A 19,444-nucleotide genomic window follows, 5' to 3' on the forward strand; every position below is an offset into this window, starting at 1 on the left:
AGGCTGGTCTCGAACTCCTAACTTTAAAGTGATTTGCCCACCGCAGCCTCCCAAAGTGCTGGGATTACACTTGTGAGCCACTGCACCCAGCCCAGGAATAATTACTTCTAATAGAAGGTTCAAAGAAGGCTTTATGTAGGAACTAATTTTTTTTTCTTTTACTTTTTTTTTTTTTTGAGGCAGTCTCACTCTGTCACCCAGGGTGGAGTGCAGTGGTACAATCTCAGCTCACTGCAACCTCTGCCTCCCGGCTTCAAGTGATTCTTGTGCCTCAGTCTCCCAAGTAGCTTGGATTACAGGCGTGCGCCACCACACCTGGCTAATTTTTTGTATTTTTAGTAGAAATGGGGTTTCACCATGTTGTCCAGCCTGGTCTGGAACTCCTGAGCTTAGAGGATCCGCCCACCTTGGCCTCCCAAAGTGCTGGGATTACAGGCATGAGCCAATGTGCCTGGCCTGCTTCTTTATTTTTTTTCTTAAGTAGAGACAGGGTCTTGCTATGTTGCCCAGGCTGATCTCAGACTGCTGGGCTCAAGTGATCCTCCTGCCTCAGCCTGCCAAAGTTCTGGGATTACAGGCATGAGCCACTGTGCCTAGCCAGGAGCTAAGTTTTGATGGATCTTCAGGAGAGTAGGATTTGGACAAATAAAGATGGTGGAAGGGTATACCAGGGCCTTCAAGTCCTGCAGAAGAAAAACATGAGAACTGCAAATCATCTAGTTTGTCTGGAGATATAGTGGCATAAAGAGGAGCCTTGGGAAATATGGTTGGGCTGGTGGTGATGGAGGGTAGTAATCTTTAATAACAAAGCTTTATCCTTTTATTTTGAGAGGGGGAAATCGAAGTTTTGCAGAGGAGTCTTACTCTTAAATAATATTTATTTGACATCCTCTGGATATCTACGATCAGGAAAATATGTGTAAAAGTATGTTTTATAAAGTATTGTCTTTTGAAAAAATGTAAACACAACATTATCTCCTGTAGTGAAAACAAGCCATAATTCTTTTCTGGTCATTTTCACTTACCAGTCAGTGTTCACATTTCACAAGATGTTTCAAAAATGGGATTTTACAGTTGGACTGTTCAAGTCAATTACCAAAATAAAGCCAACGTTGCATTTTGTGGATGTATGCCTTAGGTCTCTTTCAATATTGGTCAGTTTTTCCCTCTCCTTCATTCCATGTGGTCGATTTTTTGAGGAAACCGTGTTATTTGTCCTGTAAACGTTTCCCACCAAATCCTCATAGTGTCACTTAACATGCTTCTGTATCCCAGTATTTCATATAAACTGGTATTTAGCTCTAGTCAATTAGTTATTCAGATTTAATCTTTTTGTTGAAAGTACCTCATTGGGGGAGCAGTGCACTTGCTATGGAATCATATCAGGAGGATGCCCTGTCTGACGTATTCTGTTTTAGTGATGTTAAGATTGACCGGTGGATTCATGTGTTTGCAACCTGTTTCATCCCATATGAAGCAGCCCGTGAACCTTACAGCTAATGATTTTTGCAGCCATTTATGATTATTGTTTAGATTCATTATTATTTCATTGAGGTTGCAAAATGGTTATTTTCTAATCGTATCATTCCTCCTGTATTTATTAACATCAGTTATTCTATGAAGAACTATTGGGATACGCTGAATACAGTTTAGTTAGGAAGGAAATATAGGATAAATACTTTTTTCTTTTTTTCTTTTTCTGAGACAGAGTCTAGCTGTCGCCCAGGCTAGAGTGCAGTGGCAAGATCTGGCTCACTGCAACCTCCACCTGTGGTTCAAGTGATTCTCCTGCCTCATCTTCCCAAGTAACTGGGACTACAGGCATGTGCCACCACTCCTGGCTAATTTTTGTATTTTTAGTAGAGACAGAGTTTTACCATGTTGGCCAGGCTGGTCTCAAACTCCTGACCTCAAACGATCCACCTGCCTTGGCCTCCCAAAGTGCGTGAGCCACCTCGCCTGGCCTAGGATAATTACTTGATTAGTTGATTCATTCCTTTCGTTAGTTTCAGAATAATGAGTTGGGGTCCCAGTAACTTCTAGAGGTGACCAGTGAGGTATGAAGTCTTTTGTTTTCATTATGAAGTCATGAATTTTTAACGTTTATATTTCAATACATTGCAGGTAGGCTTTTTTTTTTTTTTTTTTTTAAAGAGATGAGGTTTCACCCTGTCGCCCAGGTTGGAGTGTAGTGGCGCGATCATAGCTCACTGCAATCTCCAATTCCTGGGCTCAAGCAGTCCTCCTGTCTCAGCCTCCTGAGTAGCTAGGACTACTAGTGTGCACCACCACACTGAGCTGATTTATTTATGTTTTTAGAGATAGGGTCTTGCTACATTGGTCAGGCTGATCTTGAACTCCTGGCGTCAGGCGGTGCTCCCGCCACAGCCTCCCAGAATGCTGGGATTACAGGCATGAGCCATCATGCCGGGCCTGACCCAATCATCTTTATTTAATAGCTTTCTTGCTTTCTGTCCAAAGAGATGTCCAGGAATCATCACTTATATTTTCTGTTGTGGCCTGGAGTTGGCCATTTCTCCAGGGAATCCTGGTTTCTTTTAGTGGAAAATGGTATGGATATATGAAAACCACACACTGGGTTGTTAGGGGTATCATCACCACTGTGTTGTCATTACTTCTAGACTTTTTCAGTGGATGGAACCAGGAAGAGAAAAATACATCAGGAATTCATATTAGTATTTCCACTCCAAATGTAAGATTATGAAACTTTTACTTCTTTGATTTAATTTTAAAATTTCTGTGTATGTTCAAAATAACAGTGTTAATGTGACTAATACTAACAGTTTCAGATTTTTTTATGGTTCTATTTGTTTTAAGGACGTAGCCCACAGTGGATATGCGGTCAATTTACTGAGTTTGAAAATCACTTGAAACAATTCCCTGTGTGATTTTATCACCAGTTTGATATATGGTGATATAAATGTAAATGTTTTCCATTTTTAGGCATTGTTTTTCTTTTTAATTTGATTTTGCTTTATAATGTTATGAAACACTTAGTCTGACGTTAAAATTGTAAACCAGGTATATTCAGAGAAGAAAAGCCTTCCATCTCTGTTTATCCAACCTGTCACTTTCCTTCCCCTGCAGACTAACATTTTCATTATCCTATGGTATCTTCCCATTTTTTTTTCTTCCTTTCTATAAGCAACTACATTTCCCCTCTCTTTCTTAAATGCGTACTATTCTGCATTTTACCTTGGATCCTGGAGATCGCTCTACACTCTATAGAGATCTTCCTCATTTCTTTTTACTAGTGCACAGAACTCCATCGTGTGGCTGTCACATGCTTTATTCAACTAGTCCCCTATTAAGGACATTTGGACTCTTTCCAGTCTTTTACTGTTATAAATAGAAGCAGTGTACTTTTTGCTTTACACTATAAAAATGTTATAAAAATGTAAAATAGTGTTAGCAAGAGGTGGGTGCAGTTTCAATTTAAAAAAAAATGTTAAACTCCTGGACAGGAAAGACAGCCAATGCCAAAATGAGTGAGAGGGGCACTGTTCTCCTCTTTCTGGCTGCCATTAAAAGTTAGGCCAAGGGCCAGGCACAGTGGCTTACACCTGAAATCCCAGCACTTTGGGAGGCCAAGGCGGGCAGATCACTTGAGCTTAGGAGTTTGAGACCAGCCTGGGCTCTAATAACAACAACAAAAACTAGCAGGGTGTGGTGGTGTGTTTCTGTGGTCCCAGCTACTCGGGAGGTTGAGGTGGGAGGATTGCTTAAGCCTGGGAGTTGGAGGTTACAGTGAGCTGAGAGCTCACCACTGCACTCCAGCCTGGGTGACATAGTGAGAGACTCTATCTTAGAAAAAAAACAAAGAGGCCAGGATTTAAGTAGGTATCACATTCAGTAATGAGCCTGGTGGGGCTATGTTTAGTAAAATTCATTATTTCAACCAACAGGAATAGGAGCATCCATTGTGTCAAGAGCAGCAGAGAGCGCCCAGTATCTGACCCCTTCAGTTCTGGAGCTTTTCTTCCTACCCTCAGATTGTTGACTAGGATTGTGTACCCTAAAACATTGTTGCTTGGGAATCAAATATTTGACAGATTTGGAATGGAAGATGGTGTATTAGTTTATTTAATCTTCATAGTATATGAAGTATATTATCCGTATTTGGGGAAGAAACTAAACACATTATCTTTTTCCTCCAAACCTTTTTCTTCTTGTGTGCAAACATCAGAAAATGGCACTACCATTCACCCAAACCGAAACTTAGACACACACCCATTCAGTTCTTTAGTCCTTCCAAACAACTCTGAAAGTCCTTAGTTTCTCCGTAGTCTTACTACCACTACCTAACTTTTGTCCCCTGGATTGCTACAACAGCCTCCTAAAATAGCGTCCCCACCACTAGTCCTACCATTGCTCCCTGAGCCACTCGCCACACTGTAGCAAGAATTTTTAAATGTCTTTATTTAAAAACAACACTATGTGACACTGGCTGGTTTAAATGCCTTACAACTACTAACCTACTGAATTCTCATAACAACTCTATGAAATTAATACTCTTCAAATGTAGGCACAGAGGGAGCCGGTAAGTAACTTCTGAAGGTCCCATGGTTAGTAAGTCACAGAGTCAGGATTTGAACTCAGGCAATTTAGCTTCAAAGTGTTAGCTCTTTTTTTTTTTTTTTTTTTTTTTTTTTTTTTGAGATGGAGTCTTACTCTGTCGCCCAGGCTAGAGTGCAGTGGCATCTCCGCCCACAGCAACCTCTGCCTCCAGGGCTCAAACGATTCTCCTCCCTCAGCCTCCTGAGTAACTGGGATTACAGGTGTGCGCCACCACACCTGGCTAATTTTTGTATTTCTAGTAGAGATGGGGTTTTACCATGTTGGCCAGGCTAGTCTCGAACTCCTGACCTCAAGTGATCCACCCGCCTCAGCCTCCCAAAATGCTGGGATTGCAGGCACGAGCCACCATACCTGGTCTAAAATGTGTGCTCTTAAATGCTGTTCTTTGCTGCTGATCTTTCAAACAGTATATCTGATTTTGTCACTCTCATTCAAAACATGACCATCTACCCATTGCTCTTAGGGTAATGCTAAGCTCTCAAACATGTTTTTTAAGGCCCTACCTCTCCTGCTTCATTTTGCCCCCATTTCCCCTCAGTCCCAATGTCCAAGCCACAATCACTTCTCCTATTTCTCAGTGTCTATTTCCCAGACACTTTCTAGGAGCATATTTCCTTCACTCCTCCTCCTTTAGATCTTAGCTGAGATATTTTCTAAGGCAGTTTTCTCTGATTCAGACCTTGTTTGAATTAGGGAGCGTGCTCTCATTATTCCCTGTCTATTTTCTCTCTCTCTGCATTTGTCACATTGCGTAGAAGTGACTGCTAGTAGGGTAGCTCCATGAAGGGAGTGCTGGGTTTGTCTTACTCATCGTGCATTCCTAGCACCTAGACCAATACCTGGCTGTTGGTAAAAAATTGCCAAATGAAAAAAAAGAGACTCAGAGAAGTTACTTTGTTCAGAGTTGCACAACCAAGAAACCACCAGTTTGAACATAGGTCCTTCTAACTACAGAACTTGTGTTATAAACCATGCTATGATATTAGAACATTGGGGTTTTGGTCCTTTATATAATACCTTTGGAATTCCTGGGCCTCTTCAAATTGTAGGTTAACTGCTGTGGAAGGGCTGACTTTGCTCAGGTTCTCTGTAATAATCATCTTAAATGCAGTTCTCAGCCATGTTTGCTGGTGCTTTTTGTATAAATAAGTTTGTGCTCCCAGATCCTTTGTTAGGCTTATTTATTTTAAAGGAACAAATCTCTTCCGTAATATATACACTACTTTATTTATACAATTGGCCCTAGAAATATTTTTTGAATTACCGTCTCAGGAGGAGCACTTACCTCTGAGTTCACTCAAAGGAACTAGTAATCAGTGCTATTTCGTTATAATAGAAGGGGAATGGATGTAGAACTTGGATATTTTATCCAATTATAGTTAAAAATCTATTTTAAAGTTCAGATCTTTTCATGGCAATTCCTTCCTCCCTCTATGTGTAATAGAATTAGAGCATTTTCACTAGTGATGGAGAAATGGGGTTACATAATAAATGTTCATAAAAAGTATTTCAGCTGAAATTATTCAGTGGTGATTCATTATATTATTTTCTGTTAAATTACGCTGAAAATTTATACATGCTACATTTCTACCAGATACCTGCCTATTTTTGTTAGGCAGTAGTTCTAATGTGGTTTTTCTGCCTGATGTTTCCACATTGCTTGGTGTGTATGCATAATAAAATGTATGGCAGAGTGTTAATTTCCAGGCACATTCTAACTCGTAATTTACTAACCTGCAAGGACAAAAGCCTTGTCAGCCAGTGGGATTCTCTTTCTTAAATTGTAGGTATTTGGTGTGCTGCTGGTCTTCTCTATAAATGTTACATCTTGCTTAGTATTGGCACAATTACCTATGTACACATTTTATATCCATCAAGTATGTAAATTACGTGAGGATGTAACTGTTGAAAAGGACTTTGCAATCTGATTAATAAAGCGTCTGTTCATCTCAGATCACTTTCTCCAGAATTCTGTTGAATTAAAATTGAATTTAACAATGCAAGTTTTTATTTGACAGTGAAGGTTATAATTATAAGCCCCCTGTGAGCAGAACCTTTCTTGTTCCCCACTGTACCCCCAATACCTCAACCTGTGCCTGGGCGTGGAGTTGGTGTTCAGCAACTTATGTCATGATTAAATATACATTTACAGTGAAGAAAGGAAGAATTATACTAGTTGTACTTTATACCTAGATAATGGATTTTTTTTGAAGATTTCAAATTTCTTCAGTTCATTTGATTAGGTGTTGGAGTATAAACATGCAAAGATGTGGTGCATATCCCCATTCATTTTATTTATTCAACAGATATTTATCAAGTCCAGTTGCTTTGTACCAAGGCACTGTGCTAGGAGTTGGGAATACAGTAGAGAATAGTCATGGCCCTGCCCTCATGGGGCCTATAGTTTGGGAAGTGACAGGTGGGAGGAGGGGAGGGAGCTGGAAACTTGGATATAAGAGTTGTAAGCCAGTGGTGTTTCTTTTTTCTTTTGCCACTTGTGTAGTATCACAGTAGTCATTACTAATCTGGTCCCTATAAGGATTTGAGTTGTTGACCCTTGGCTTAGAGTATAGTGGGAAGATAATGAGATTACAATGTGAAGATTGCCATAAGAGCCCCGTGTACTAACTGCAGGGGGACTTTAGGAGAACAAGCCCCCTTAGCTGAGAAAGTGAAGAGAAGCTCCCATGGTGTGGGATGGAGAGAACTGGATGAAGAGTCACAGATTCAGGTTCAGATGCTTGCCCTTGGCCACAGCTGGGACTCCAGCTGTTGGTCTATAAGGGAGGGGGTGGTGTCCAGGCTGAGCTCTGAAGAGCCATCTCAGACCCAGCCCCTCCTTCTGAACTCCCAACTAGAGAGCGTCCCTGCCTTTTCTGTTCTTCATGTTGGACTTCTCTGCAAGATTCTCTTTGAAAAGTGAGTTCCTTGGCTAAGAAAAGTTTGAAAATTCATGGACTAGAGGACTTCCAAAATCTTTCCAAGCCTGCCATACAGTGAGTATTACTTCTGATATTCCCTGCATGTCTACTGCTAATATGCTATCAAAAAATAAAATAAAACACAACTTCTTGTCAGGTGAAAATATCTTTTGCTCCACAGAAGGTCATTCGATTGTCATGAAGGTCACAGAGGATCCATCATGATTCAGGTTCAAAACCCAAGAGCTTTCTTTTTTTTTTTTTTAATAGAGTTGGAGTCTTCCTTATGTTGCCCAGGCTGGTCTTGAACTCCTGGGCTCAAGTGGTCCTCCCTCCTCAGCTTCCCGAAGTGCTAGTATAATAGATGCACTGGCCAAATTTTCTTTCTTTCTGAATTTTTTTCCCCCATAGTAGTGCCATACAGCAAAGCCTCAATTGCATCCTTAAAAGCCTGGCACAGTGGTGGCACACCTGTAGTCCCAGCTTCTTGGGAGGCTGAAGCAGGAGGATTGCTTGAGCGTAGGAGTTTGAGACCAGCTTGGGCAACACAGCAAGACCCCATTGCTCAAATTTAAAAAGCCTTTCTTGTGTCTTCTGAAGGACTTTCTTTGAAGAGTCTCGCGCTGGGCCGGGCGCGGTGGCTCAAGCCTGTAATCCCAGCACTTTGGGAGGCCGAGGCGGGCGGATCACAAGGTCAGGAGATCGAGACCACAGTGAAACCCCGTCTCTACTAAAAATACAAAAAAAAAAATTAGCCGGGCGCGGTGGCGGGCGCCTGTAGTCCTAGCTACTCAGGAGGCTGAGGCAGGAGAATGGCGTGAACCGAGGAGGCGGAGCTTGCAGTGAGCCGAGATCGCGCCACTGCACTCCAGCCTGGGCAACAGCGTGAGACTCCGTCTCAAAAAAAAAAAAAAAAAAAAAAAAAAAAAAAAGAGTCTCGCGCTGTATGTATTTCTTTACATTTTCTTCCAGCTGTCATCACTATCTAGAATATTTATGTAGAAATATACTGGAATTGCCGGGCGCGGTGGCTCAAGCCTGTAATCCCAGCACTTTGGGAGGCCGAGATGGGCGGATCACAAGGTCAGGAGATCGAGACCATCCTGGCTAACACGGCGAAACGCCGTCTCTACTAAAAACACAAAAAATTAGCCGGGCGAGGTGGCGGCGCCTGTGGTCCTAGCTACTCGGGAGGCTGAGGCAGGAGAATGGCGGGAACCCGGGAGGCGGAGCTTGCAGTGAGCTGAGATCTGGCCACTGCACTCCAGCCTGGGGGACAGAGCGAGACTCCGTCTCAAAAAAAAAAAAAAAAAAAAAAAAAAAATATACTGGAATTGTTTGAGAGCATCTTTTCCTGAATTCTGTTTGTTCCATCTTTTTCCACTTTTCCTTTTTCATAGATAGAATCTGATTATTGTGGAAATAATTTTGATCTCAGTGAGCAACAGGAACTAGTTTCACATATCTTTTGCCAGGAATTAGGCCCAAGTGAAGGGAACCAACCTCAGAAGGAAAAAAACAGTAGAAAGTTGCATGAACATTTGTTTAGCATTTACTAGGTATGACCTTACTAATTACTTAACCCCTTTGAGTCTTAGTTTTCTCTTCTATAAAATGGTGATCATACTACCTGCCATAGAGCCTTGTTGTGAGGATTAAAAGATGAAAAGGATTTAAGTGATTAGCCTGGTGTTTGGCCTGCTGTAGGCACTTAAGTTGGAATCTGTCACTTCTTTCCCTTTTTTCTGTGCTGTTTAATATTTCTTCCTTTCTTTGGGATTTTTCTTCCTTCCTCTTTTCCTTCTTTCTCACAAGTATTTGTTGAACACCTACTATAAGCCAGTGATTAAAACAGCACCTGTTGTCAGGAGGCATACATTCTGGTGTCTCCTCCATACTAAGATGCAAATACTGATACGGTTTGGCTCTGTGTGCCTCTCCAGATCTCATCTTGAATTGTAATCCCTATAATCCCCAAGTGTCAAGGGAGGAACTGGTGGGAGGTGATTGGATCCTGGAGGCAGTTCGTCCCGTGCTGTTCTCGCGATAGTGAGTGAGTTCTCATTAGATCTGATGGTTTTATAAGGGGCTCTTCCCCCTTGGTTCTTTACTCTTTTCTCTGCTGCCACCACATCAAGAAGGTCCTTGCTTCCTCTTTGCCTTCCACCATGATTGTGAGTTTCCTGAGGCCTCCTCAGCTATGTATAACTGCAAGTCAGTTAGACTTCTTTCCTTTATGAATTACCCAGTCTTGGGTATTTCTTTATAGCAGTGTGAGAACGGACTAATACAGTTACTGTAAGGAGCTAGTATCCAGAATAAAGAACTTCTTCAAAGAATATCTGTGATTGGCTAATAAACACATGAAAAGATGTTCAGCATCATTAGTCATTAGGGAAATGGAAATCAAAACTACAGCAAGATAACCCATCACACCCACTAGGATGACTGTAATAAAAAAGATAATATAACAAAAAAGGATATGGAGAAATTGGAATTCTTGTACATTGTTAATGAGAATCTAAAATGGTACAGCTACTTTGGAAAACAATCTGGCAGTTGCTCAAAATGTTAAACATGAGTTACCGTATCACCCAGCAGTTCTGCTCCTAGGTGTCCACTCAGGAGAAATGAAAATATGTCCATATGAAAACTTGTACAGAAATATTCCGAGTAGTAGTATTCATAATAGCTAAAAAGAAGAAATAATCCAAGTGTTCATCAACTAACGGACAGGTAAAATGTGGTAAATCCATAAAATGGGATATTATCTGACAATAAAAAGGAATGCGGTTAGTGATAGACACTACAGCATGGATGAACCTTGAAAACTTTGTGGAAAGTTACAGAAGACCACATATATTATATGAGCTCATTTATATTAAATGTCCAAAATAGGCAAATCTAGAGCGATAGAAAGCAGATTAGTGTTTGGCTAGGGGTGAGGTGGGCGGGGCAGGGAAGCAGGAGGTGGGTGATAGGGATGGACTGCTAATAGGTCTGGGGTTTTGTTTTGGGATGATGAAAATGTTTTAAAGTTCTGGAGATGGCTGCGCAACTCTGTAAATATACTAGAAATCTGTCAAATTGTACATGAATAATGGCTGAAACTTATGGTATGTAAATTATATCTCAATAAAACTGTTCAAAAATGCAGTTTCCCTCTTCTTTTGTATCTTCAACCATTTAACAGGTTCTTCCTCTTCAGGATATGAATATTCGCTGGCCTCCCATCCTAAAACAAAACAGGACAAAATACAAACCCCACTCTGGGCTCCCTTGCTGCTGCCATCCCATGTTTTTTCTTCCCTTCACAGCTAAGACTCCTAAAAGTTAGAAAATAAGTAATTTAGAAATAGTTCACTGTAGAAAAGTAAGAAATTATGGATAAGCAGAAAGAAGAAAATCTTTAGACATTTAATATAATCACCTAGAGATAATCACCACAGTATTAACATTTATATAATTTTACATTAAAAGTTGACATCTTGGGTTTTTATTTCCAAAGAAGAGTACTATTATAAGGAAAGGTTTGTTAAGTTAGTGTACTAAGGTAGAACATGGAATATTTTTAAAAATATCTTAATCTTCTGTAATAATATTAAGCATGGTGGGCTTTTATGCATGATTTTATTTTGTTTTGTTTTGTTTTGTTTTGTTTGAGGTGGAGTCTGACTCTGTCATCCATGCTGGAGTGCAGTAGCACAATACTGGCTCACTGCAACCTCTGCCTCCTGGGTTCAAGCGATCTCCTGCCTGAGCCTCCCCAGTCGCTGGGTTTACAGGCGTGTGCTACCACCCCTGGCTAATTTTTGTATTTTTACTAGAGACAGTTTTTCGCCATGTTGGCCAGGCTGGTGTCGAACTGCCAGCCTCAGGTGATCTGCCCTCCTCAGCTTCCCAAAGTGCTGGGATTACAGGTGTGAGCCACCACGCCCAGCCAGTTTGATTTTTTAACTTTTAGGAATTGTCTGAATCAAATTTGAGGTCATAAAAACCTAATGCGTTGGAAGCTGTCACACTCATTAGACCGTGTGGGTGGATGGAATGCATAATGCCTTGTTGCCTTTTAGCCCATACTTATTACATGGCTTTTGCTTAAGCTGCAGCTTGATATCATGGAAGGATTTTGGTCTTGAATATTTTCGGGTGTTTTAAAGCCATGCCCTGTGAAATAAAAATTTCATGGATTCTGTTCAGCTTCTGTGGACTTTGGACTGACTGTTCAAAATTGGCTGACATTGGCTGTGAATTAGGATGTCAGCTGATAAGATGGATAGATCTCCTGCTTTAGAATCATATTGAACTAATTTCATTGATCTTTTCTCCTTTTGCCTGTGCAGAGTTAGACTGGCTGAGCAACCCAAGCTTTTGTGTTGGATCCATAACGTCCCTGAGCCAACAGACTGAAGCAGCCCCAGCCCATGTTTCTGAAGGGTCACCGCTGACGAGGTAGTTTTTGTTTGACAGATGTGTTTTCGTTTTTGTCAGTTTACTATCTATAGCTTAGCTGAAATGATGCTCCTTAGAAAACTCTAATAAAAGAGCTATGTAAAACTCTTACTTAAAGTAATGAGGTGATCTTTGACTATTTTCCCTTACCTCTTGTATTAATTTTTTTTTCTTTGCTTTGCAGTGGCAAGTACGTGACACAGTTAGTGCCTGTAATTAGGCCAAGAGGGAAATGGCATCATTGTGATTCTCAAGTAACTTTACTAGCCTCATTAGTAACCTTTAGAATATCATAATTCAGATTTTTTTTTAGTTGCATTTTCAACCCTTTTGTAAAAATAGAGGGAGCTTGTATAAGATTAAAAATGGCATGAAAACATCAGGGAAAGCAAGATGGCACACATCTCTCCTCAACTGTGAAAGAATTTTGTTTTAGATCATTGAACTGAGAAATAAGTTCTCTCACAAATATAGACTAGATGATTTCATTAATAGGGTTAATAGGCTATGAAACCCCATACTCTAAATGTGTAAGAAGCCTCTGGAAATTGAGAATAGTTGATGCGTGAGAGGAAGCTGGTAGATATTAGATATTTCAGTAATGAGGAAGAAGAGCTCATTGTCATCTCCGAAAACACGGACCACAATTAAATGTTTTGTTTTTTTCTATTAACGACATGCTGACATAATATGTGGCACTGAAAATAAACCTTTTATAATGATTTCTTTTTTGAAATTTGTTTTTTTTTTTTTTTTTTTTTTTTTTTTTTTTGAGACGGAGTCTTGCTCTGTCACCCAGGCTGGAGTGCAGTGGCTGGATCTCAGCTCACTGCAAGCTCCTCCTCTCGGGTTCACGCCATTCTCCTGCCTCAGCCTCCCGAGTAGCTGGGACTACAGGCACCCGCCACTTCGCCTGGCTAGTTTTTTTTTTGTATTTTTTAGTAGAGACGGGGTTTCACCGTGTTAGCCAGGATGGTCTCGATCTCCTGACCTCGTGATCCGCCCGTCTCGGCCTCCCAAAGTGCTGGGATTACAGGCTTGCGCCACCGCGCCCGGCTGTTTTTTTTTTTTTTTTTAAATAAAGATGAGGTCTTGCTATGTTGCCCAGGCTTGTCTCAAACTCCCGAGCACCTTCAACAGTCCTCTTGCCTTGGCATCCCCAAGTGCTAGGATTATAGGAGTGAGTCTCCACACCAGTCAACCTTTAATAATGTCTTAAAAAATACTATATTTGATAAGTGGTAGGTTACTTTCATTTAAAGATGTGTAAGTATGAAAGTATAGGTTTAGAAACTATTAAAATTAGAATTTCTTCACCTGTTTTTATTTTAGGTCCAATTCCTGAGTCTTGCAGGTAAGGTGTAATCCAGGAAGTTACTGTATAATATATGGGCAAATAGTAAATCTGTGTGAACATGTATAGAGTTCCCTCTTAAATATTTGTTGACTTATTTACATAGTATTATTTTTCCTACATCTTTTTAGAAAGTAATTCTAATGTTGATTTTCCCAAACAGGAGTCCTCTGAAATCAGAGCCTTCGGATGAAAGTGACACTGACAAAAAGCTCAAACAAATAAGCAGAAAAAAGAAGAAAGAGAAAAAGAAAAAAAGGAAGCATCAGCATCATAAGAAAACAAAGAGGAAGCATGGGCAGTCGAGTAGCAGCAGGTCTGAGACAGACACCGATTCTGAAAAGGACAAACCTTCCAGAGGCGTCGTAGGCAGTAAAAGGGAATCTGAGAAACCGAAGTAGGTTGCTGTTCTCAAGCACCTATGATATTTTAAGTCCTGAGTTTTTCTCCCTTAATTGTTGTCACAAATTAGATACTCAAATAACCATGTAGTCACTCAATCAGAAGAGAGCTCTACCATTATATCAGCTTAAAAAAGAGAAGGGAAAAAATTAAGGACACGATTTTATTTGAGAAATGTTATTTAGACATAGTGATGATTGTGTGAGTCTGGTTCAGACAACAAGTCCTTGGGATTTTCAGAAGATGGCAGATGTGCCGCGGCGGGTCTGTGAGCCAGTGCACCTCACAGATAAGGGATCCCCCTCTGAGGGCCGTGGGTCTCCACGCTCAGGGTAAGGGAAGCATCTCTCTCTGCCTTCATCTATCTTTCATTCAGTCACTGCTATCAACTCCTGTGTGTATACATGATCACACACCCTTTTAAGATTAACATAGCACTTAAATAATTGTTACATTTGGCCTTTTCCTTTTCTCTTTCATATTTGTTTAAGACCACTATGTCGAAGGTGTGGAAAACAGCTCATGACTACAGTATTTCCATTCCTTGGGGGCTTTATTTCTCCCATATTTTACTCTGCTTTCCTTCTTTTTTTTTTTTTTTGTTGGCGGGGGGACGGGGTTTCGCTTCTGTTACCCAGGCTGGAGTACAGTGACGCGATCTCGGCTCACTGCAACCTCTACCTCCCGGATTCAAGTGATTCTTCTGCCTCAGCCTCCTGAGTAGCTGGGATTACAGGCGTCTGCCACTACGCCTAGCTAATTTTTTGTATTTTTAGTAGAGACAGGGTTTCACCGTGTTGGCCAGGCTGGTCTTGAACTCCTCACCTCAGGTGATCCACCCACCTCGGCCTCCCAAAGTGCTGGGATTACAGGCATGAGCCACTGCGGCCTACTCTGCTTTCTACCTTCAGCATATTGTTCAATTCATTCTACAGGATGGCCACAGCATAGGTGCTCAATACACCTTTTTCTCTGTGCCTAGTTGAATGTCTTCCTAAGTAGAGGGGTATTTGCCTGTGGGTGGGACAGGTGGTATATGGTAAAACTACCTGAATTATTGCTCATTTAACTTTCTCCTTTTTTTGCTTATATGGTCTAGAAGAGAGAAAACCTAGGTACCTGTCTAGAACATCGCTAAAAAAGAAATAGTGCTGTTGAGATTTTTGCAACTCTTCAGGATTTTTTTTTTCCTTTTTTTAAACAGAGTCTCATTCTGTCACCCATGCTGGTGTGCAGTGGTATGATCTTGCCTCACCACAACCTCTGCCTCCCGGGTTCAAGCGATTCTCTTGCCTCACCCTCCCAAGTAACTGGGACTACGGGCACGCACCACCCCACCCAGCTAATTTTTGTGTTTTTAGTAGAGATGGGGTTTTGCCGTGTTGGCCAGGCTGGTCTCGAATTCCTGGCCTCAAGCAGTCCACCTGCTGCAGCTTCCCAAAGTGCTGGGATTACAGGCGTGAGCCACTGCACCTGGCCTTCAGGAGTTAGTTACTTCCATTGTGTGCTTAGAAGTCCCATTGATGTCAGCGAGGGCTCTGTGTTGGAGCAAGTCTGGAAACTGGCCCTTAATGTTTCCAGTCCAAGAGACAGTCACTGCAGGCTTATGGGATCCCTCTGATAACAGATAAGTGTTGGAGAGCTCTACCTGTAACCCAAGCTTTTTTTTTTTTTTTTTTTTTGAGACAGAGTCTTGCTGTGTCGGCCAGGCTGGAGTGCAGTGGCACGATCTCAACTGACTGCAATCTCTGCCTCCTGGGCTCAAGCAAGTCTCCTGCCTCGGCCTCCCAAGTAGGTAGGATTACAGGCGTGTGCCACCATGCCTGGCTAGTTTTTGTATTTTTAGTAGAGATGGGGTTTCTCCATGTTGACTCGGCTGGTCCCGAACTCCTGACCTCAGGTAATCCGCCTGCCTCTGCCTCCCAAAGTGCTGGGATTACAGCCATGAGCCACCGCGCCCAGCCCCCAAGCTTGCTCTTTAGAGGAAAAAATAAAGCGGTTGAGCAAAAAGGTTCTGAATTTGACTGAATTTTTGAGGGTAGGAATCTGGCCTGTCTTGCTTACCACTATATTCCCACAGCACTTGATGCACAGGGCCCGATAGAGAGTAAGCACTGAATTCGTTTTTGTTACGTGAATGAATGAATATATTATTGGTATCCTTACTTTTTACTGTGTCTTTAAAGCAAGCTACTTTAATTGTTATGTCTTCCCAAAACTCACCTTTTAGCTACTTGTCCTTTTTTATAGCTGGGGACAATGAGTTTTAAAGGATTTCCCGAAACCACACAGAAACTGTCTTTAGAACTTGAAGGATAGTTAATTTCAGCCTATGCTTAATCATGTCAGGGAATCTTTATAGCCTCTTGATAGTTTTATGATCCAGATAGCATTTTTAAGTTTATTGATACTTTGTAGACTATCCTTATTAAGATTGTTCTTGTCCTTCTGTTTTACTGTCTTGTTATTAACTTATGTATTCTCTTCCTGAGAAGGTGACCTGGAAGAATTATTTATTTCCACATAGACAAGGACTGCAATACTAGTGAGTTGTGAGAGTCTTTCTGTGATGTCAGGAAAATGGGTTCATGAGGGTAGCAGACCCTGTGAGACTCTGTTTCAGGGTGATGACAAATGACCTTCCCCAGAGGCCACAGCTACTAACTGACCTTGAGTTTCTGGGATGAGCTTTCCCTCACCTTTAGGTGGAGGCAGCTCCTTCCTTGCACACAGCCCAGACTACCACATCCTGCTTCCTTAGCTCAGTACCACCAAGGGGAGAGGAAAGGACCTGTTGACTCCTCAGGGGTGGTCTGCAGCTGGCCTTTCCTTTTTTTCTCCCAGTTGGCTTTCCATTTCTTTCTTGAATGCATCAATCAGTTTGCAGTAGGCTCTCCATCTTTTCATTGCCTCTTACGGCTTTTGTTGACAGAGAGCCCTCTGCAGTTGTTCTGAAGGGAAATGTGTTGAAATCTCCATACATTAACCTGAGGCTCATCATTCAACAACTATTATTGAGTAGCTAGTGTTCCTGAAATGCCATTCCCTTGTATTCCCTGCCAAGAATAACTAAGAAGCCTCCAGAATCTTTGTTTGTACCTGGGCAGAGCTGAAAAGCAGAGATGGAGCAACAGTTAATGGCTGTTTTGACTACTTTGGCACCTTCTTGTGTCAGCAGCATTATGAACTGATTTTCTTTAGAGGAAGAAGATGTTAGATGCCAGAAAAACCTTCCCTCCCTCTCACTTAACGCCCCGGGAGTGGTTCCTTTTGTATCTGAGCTGAAAGTCTGCCAGCCTACACATTGGTTCAGAGAGATAGATTAGGGTCTTGTCTTCAGGGGAGCCTCGTGATTCTGCCCTTTATGTACAAGGTCCAGACGTATAAGCAAAACGGCAAATACAGAGTCCAGACTATAAAAATGAGGCTGAGACCAAGCCTAAGTAATGTTGGAGGCTGAACAGTTCAGAGCAATGGCTTTTTTGAGAGGTTTTGAGTTGGAATAAACTATCTAGGCACTTTCAAGTAAGTTAGGTGAAGTTAGGGCAGTGCACTTGAATGTCAGTGGTTGTCACCTTGGGAGGTGTGGGGGTTCCCTCTGCCTAGCCCTCTAAGGTGCCTCAGAGCAGGAATACTTTAAAGACTTTGTTTATAAATATATCTGAAATTCAGGTTACAGTAATCTAAATGAAACATTTTAAAAGAACTCCTGTATACCTATATTCTTCAGGTTAATTTTTGAGGTAGGAAGACTTTTGTTGGTAGAGTGTCATTTAGTGGTGACAGGTTTTGCTTTATTTTTTTAAACTCTTTGCCCAGAGTGAGAGTCCTCTTCCATCTCTGTGGCACGTGTACATTTTATGTACTCGGGCGTGTTGGATGCTATGTGGAGTTTGAGGTGTTTAACTCTCATATTGCTGAAAATGCCAGCTGTGTCACTGGAAGATTTTTAAAGTGCTTCTCCCTTCTTCTTCCTTTGTCTCACAGTCAAGGAAATAATGCTGCAGCTGATACTGGACATCGCTTTGTTTGGCTTGAGGACATTCAGGCTGTGACGGGAGAAACCTTCAGAACAGATAAGAAACCAGATCCTGCGAACTGGGAGTACAAGTCTCTCTACCGAGGGGATATAGCGAGGTAGCCACCTTGTTTTGCCCCAGTTTTCGCTGTAGGAAAGTAACTTTTTTCTCCTCGGAACTCTCTTGGCACTGTCTGTCTGCCTGTTTCTGTCTTTCATCAGTTCTGTTGGGTTTTATTTATTGCATTGTTCAGGCACGTGTCTTATCTCATATTCTAAAATGAAAGCTTAATGCTTGAATTCAAGTCAGATTAATCTTATTTATTCCTGGTGCTTGCCATAGTGCCTGGCACAGTAGACGTTCAATAAGTATTTGTTGAATAAGTGAATCCAAAAGTACCTTGTAATAATTAATTGTGACAGGTATCTGGTAACCATTTGGTCTAACCTATATGCAATTTTTTAAAGTGGCAAAGCTTTTATTTATCCACCCCCAACTTCTGTCATTTAAAAAATGACATTTAGTGGTAAGGACTTTCTCAAAATGTTTCTAGCATATACCATCAGATAATCATAAAAATCATAAGAAAAAATCATAAAAAATAGGTGATACTTGCTTTAGTAATAGAGTTTGAACTTTTCCCCTCTAATCTGGCAATCAAAAATATTTGAGTACTTACTAAACCCTTTAGACCAAACTTGTCCAACCCAAATTTGTAAACTTTCTTAAAACATTATGACATTTTTTTGTGAATTTTTTTTTTTTTAAACTCATCAGCTATTATTAGTGTTAGTGTATTTTATGTGTGGCCCAAGACAATTCTTCATCCAATGGGGCCCAGGGAACCCAAAAGATTGGGTATGGTATTAGTCCATTTTCGTACTGTTGTGAAGAAATACCCGAGACTAGGTAAATTATAAAGAAAAAGAGTTTTAATGGACTCACAGTTCTACATGACTGGGGAGACTTCACAATCATGGCAGAAGGTGAAAAAGGAGCAAAGGCACATCTTACATGGTGGCTGCTCTTTATAAAACCAGGAGAATTGCCCTTTATAAAACCATCAGCTCTCGTGACACTCACTATCACAAGAATGGCACAGGAAAGACCTGCCCCATGATTCAATTACCTCCCACCAGGCCCCTCCCACGATGTGGGGATTATGGGAGCTACAGTTCAAGATGAGATTTGGGTGGGGACACAGCCAAACCGTATCTGATACCCCTGCTTTAGACATTTAGTACTTTGTGAGAAATCGTGAGGAACATAAAGAACAGTAACACACAATCTGTTCCCAAACAGTTTACAGATAATGAGAATTGAAGACAGAGAATCATCAGTTTTAGAATACAAAGACAAGAGGAGATCTTGAAGATCATTATTCTTTATAGACTAATGACTTTGTGAAATAAATTTCCATTTCCATTATTTTGCTGTGTCTCCAACTTTTAATCCTGTTGTCACTTATCCTGACATTATACCTCACCATGTAAGCAATTCCAACTAAAATTTCCTTCCTGATGAGTTGTTTTATTCAGTACATATTTAATCTGCCTACTATCAGTGGAAACTTTATGGTTGAGCATAAATGACTATTATATTTTCAATGTATTCATGTATTTTTGAGTTATCTTAATGCTCCTTGAGGTATTACTTGGTTTTCTGTGCCACCAAAGGCACACCCAGATGTGGTAGAT

General features: G+C 41.1%; 1 protein-coding gene across 2 annotated transcripts in view; it reads left to right on the forward strand.

Moving 5' to 3' along the window:
• The window catches only part of NRDE2 (NRDE-2, necessary for RNA interference, domain containing), a 188,796-nt gene that overhangs the window by 139,916 nt on the left and 29,436 nt on the right, over window positions 1-19,444 (forward strand). Inside the window, exons 3-5 of one of the 2 annotated variants that reach the window (XM_050799009.1) lie at window positions 11,864-11,972; window positions 13,490-13,723; window positions 17,716-17,865. In XM_050799009.1, the coding sequence (XP_050654966.1) occupies window positions 11,864-11,972; window positions 13,490-13,723; window positions 17,716-17,865 (493 nt within the window). The other variant, XM_050799010.1, reaches the window with a different exon arrangement.

Source organism: Macaca thibetana, chromosome 7 (genome assembly GCF_024542745.1).
Source record: "Macaca thibetana thibetana isolate TM-01 chromosome 7, ASM2454274v1, whole genome shotgun sequence".
NCBI lineage: Eukaryota > Metazoa > Chordata > Mammalia > Primates > Cercopithecidae > Macaca > Macaca thibetana.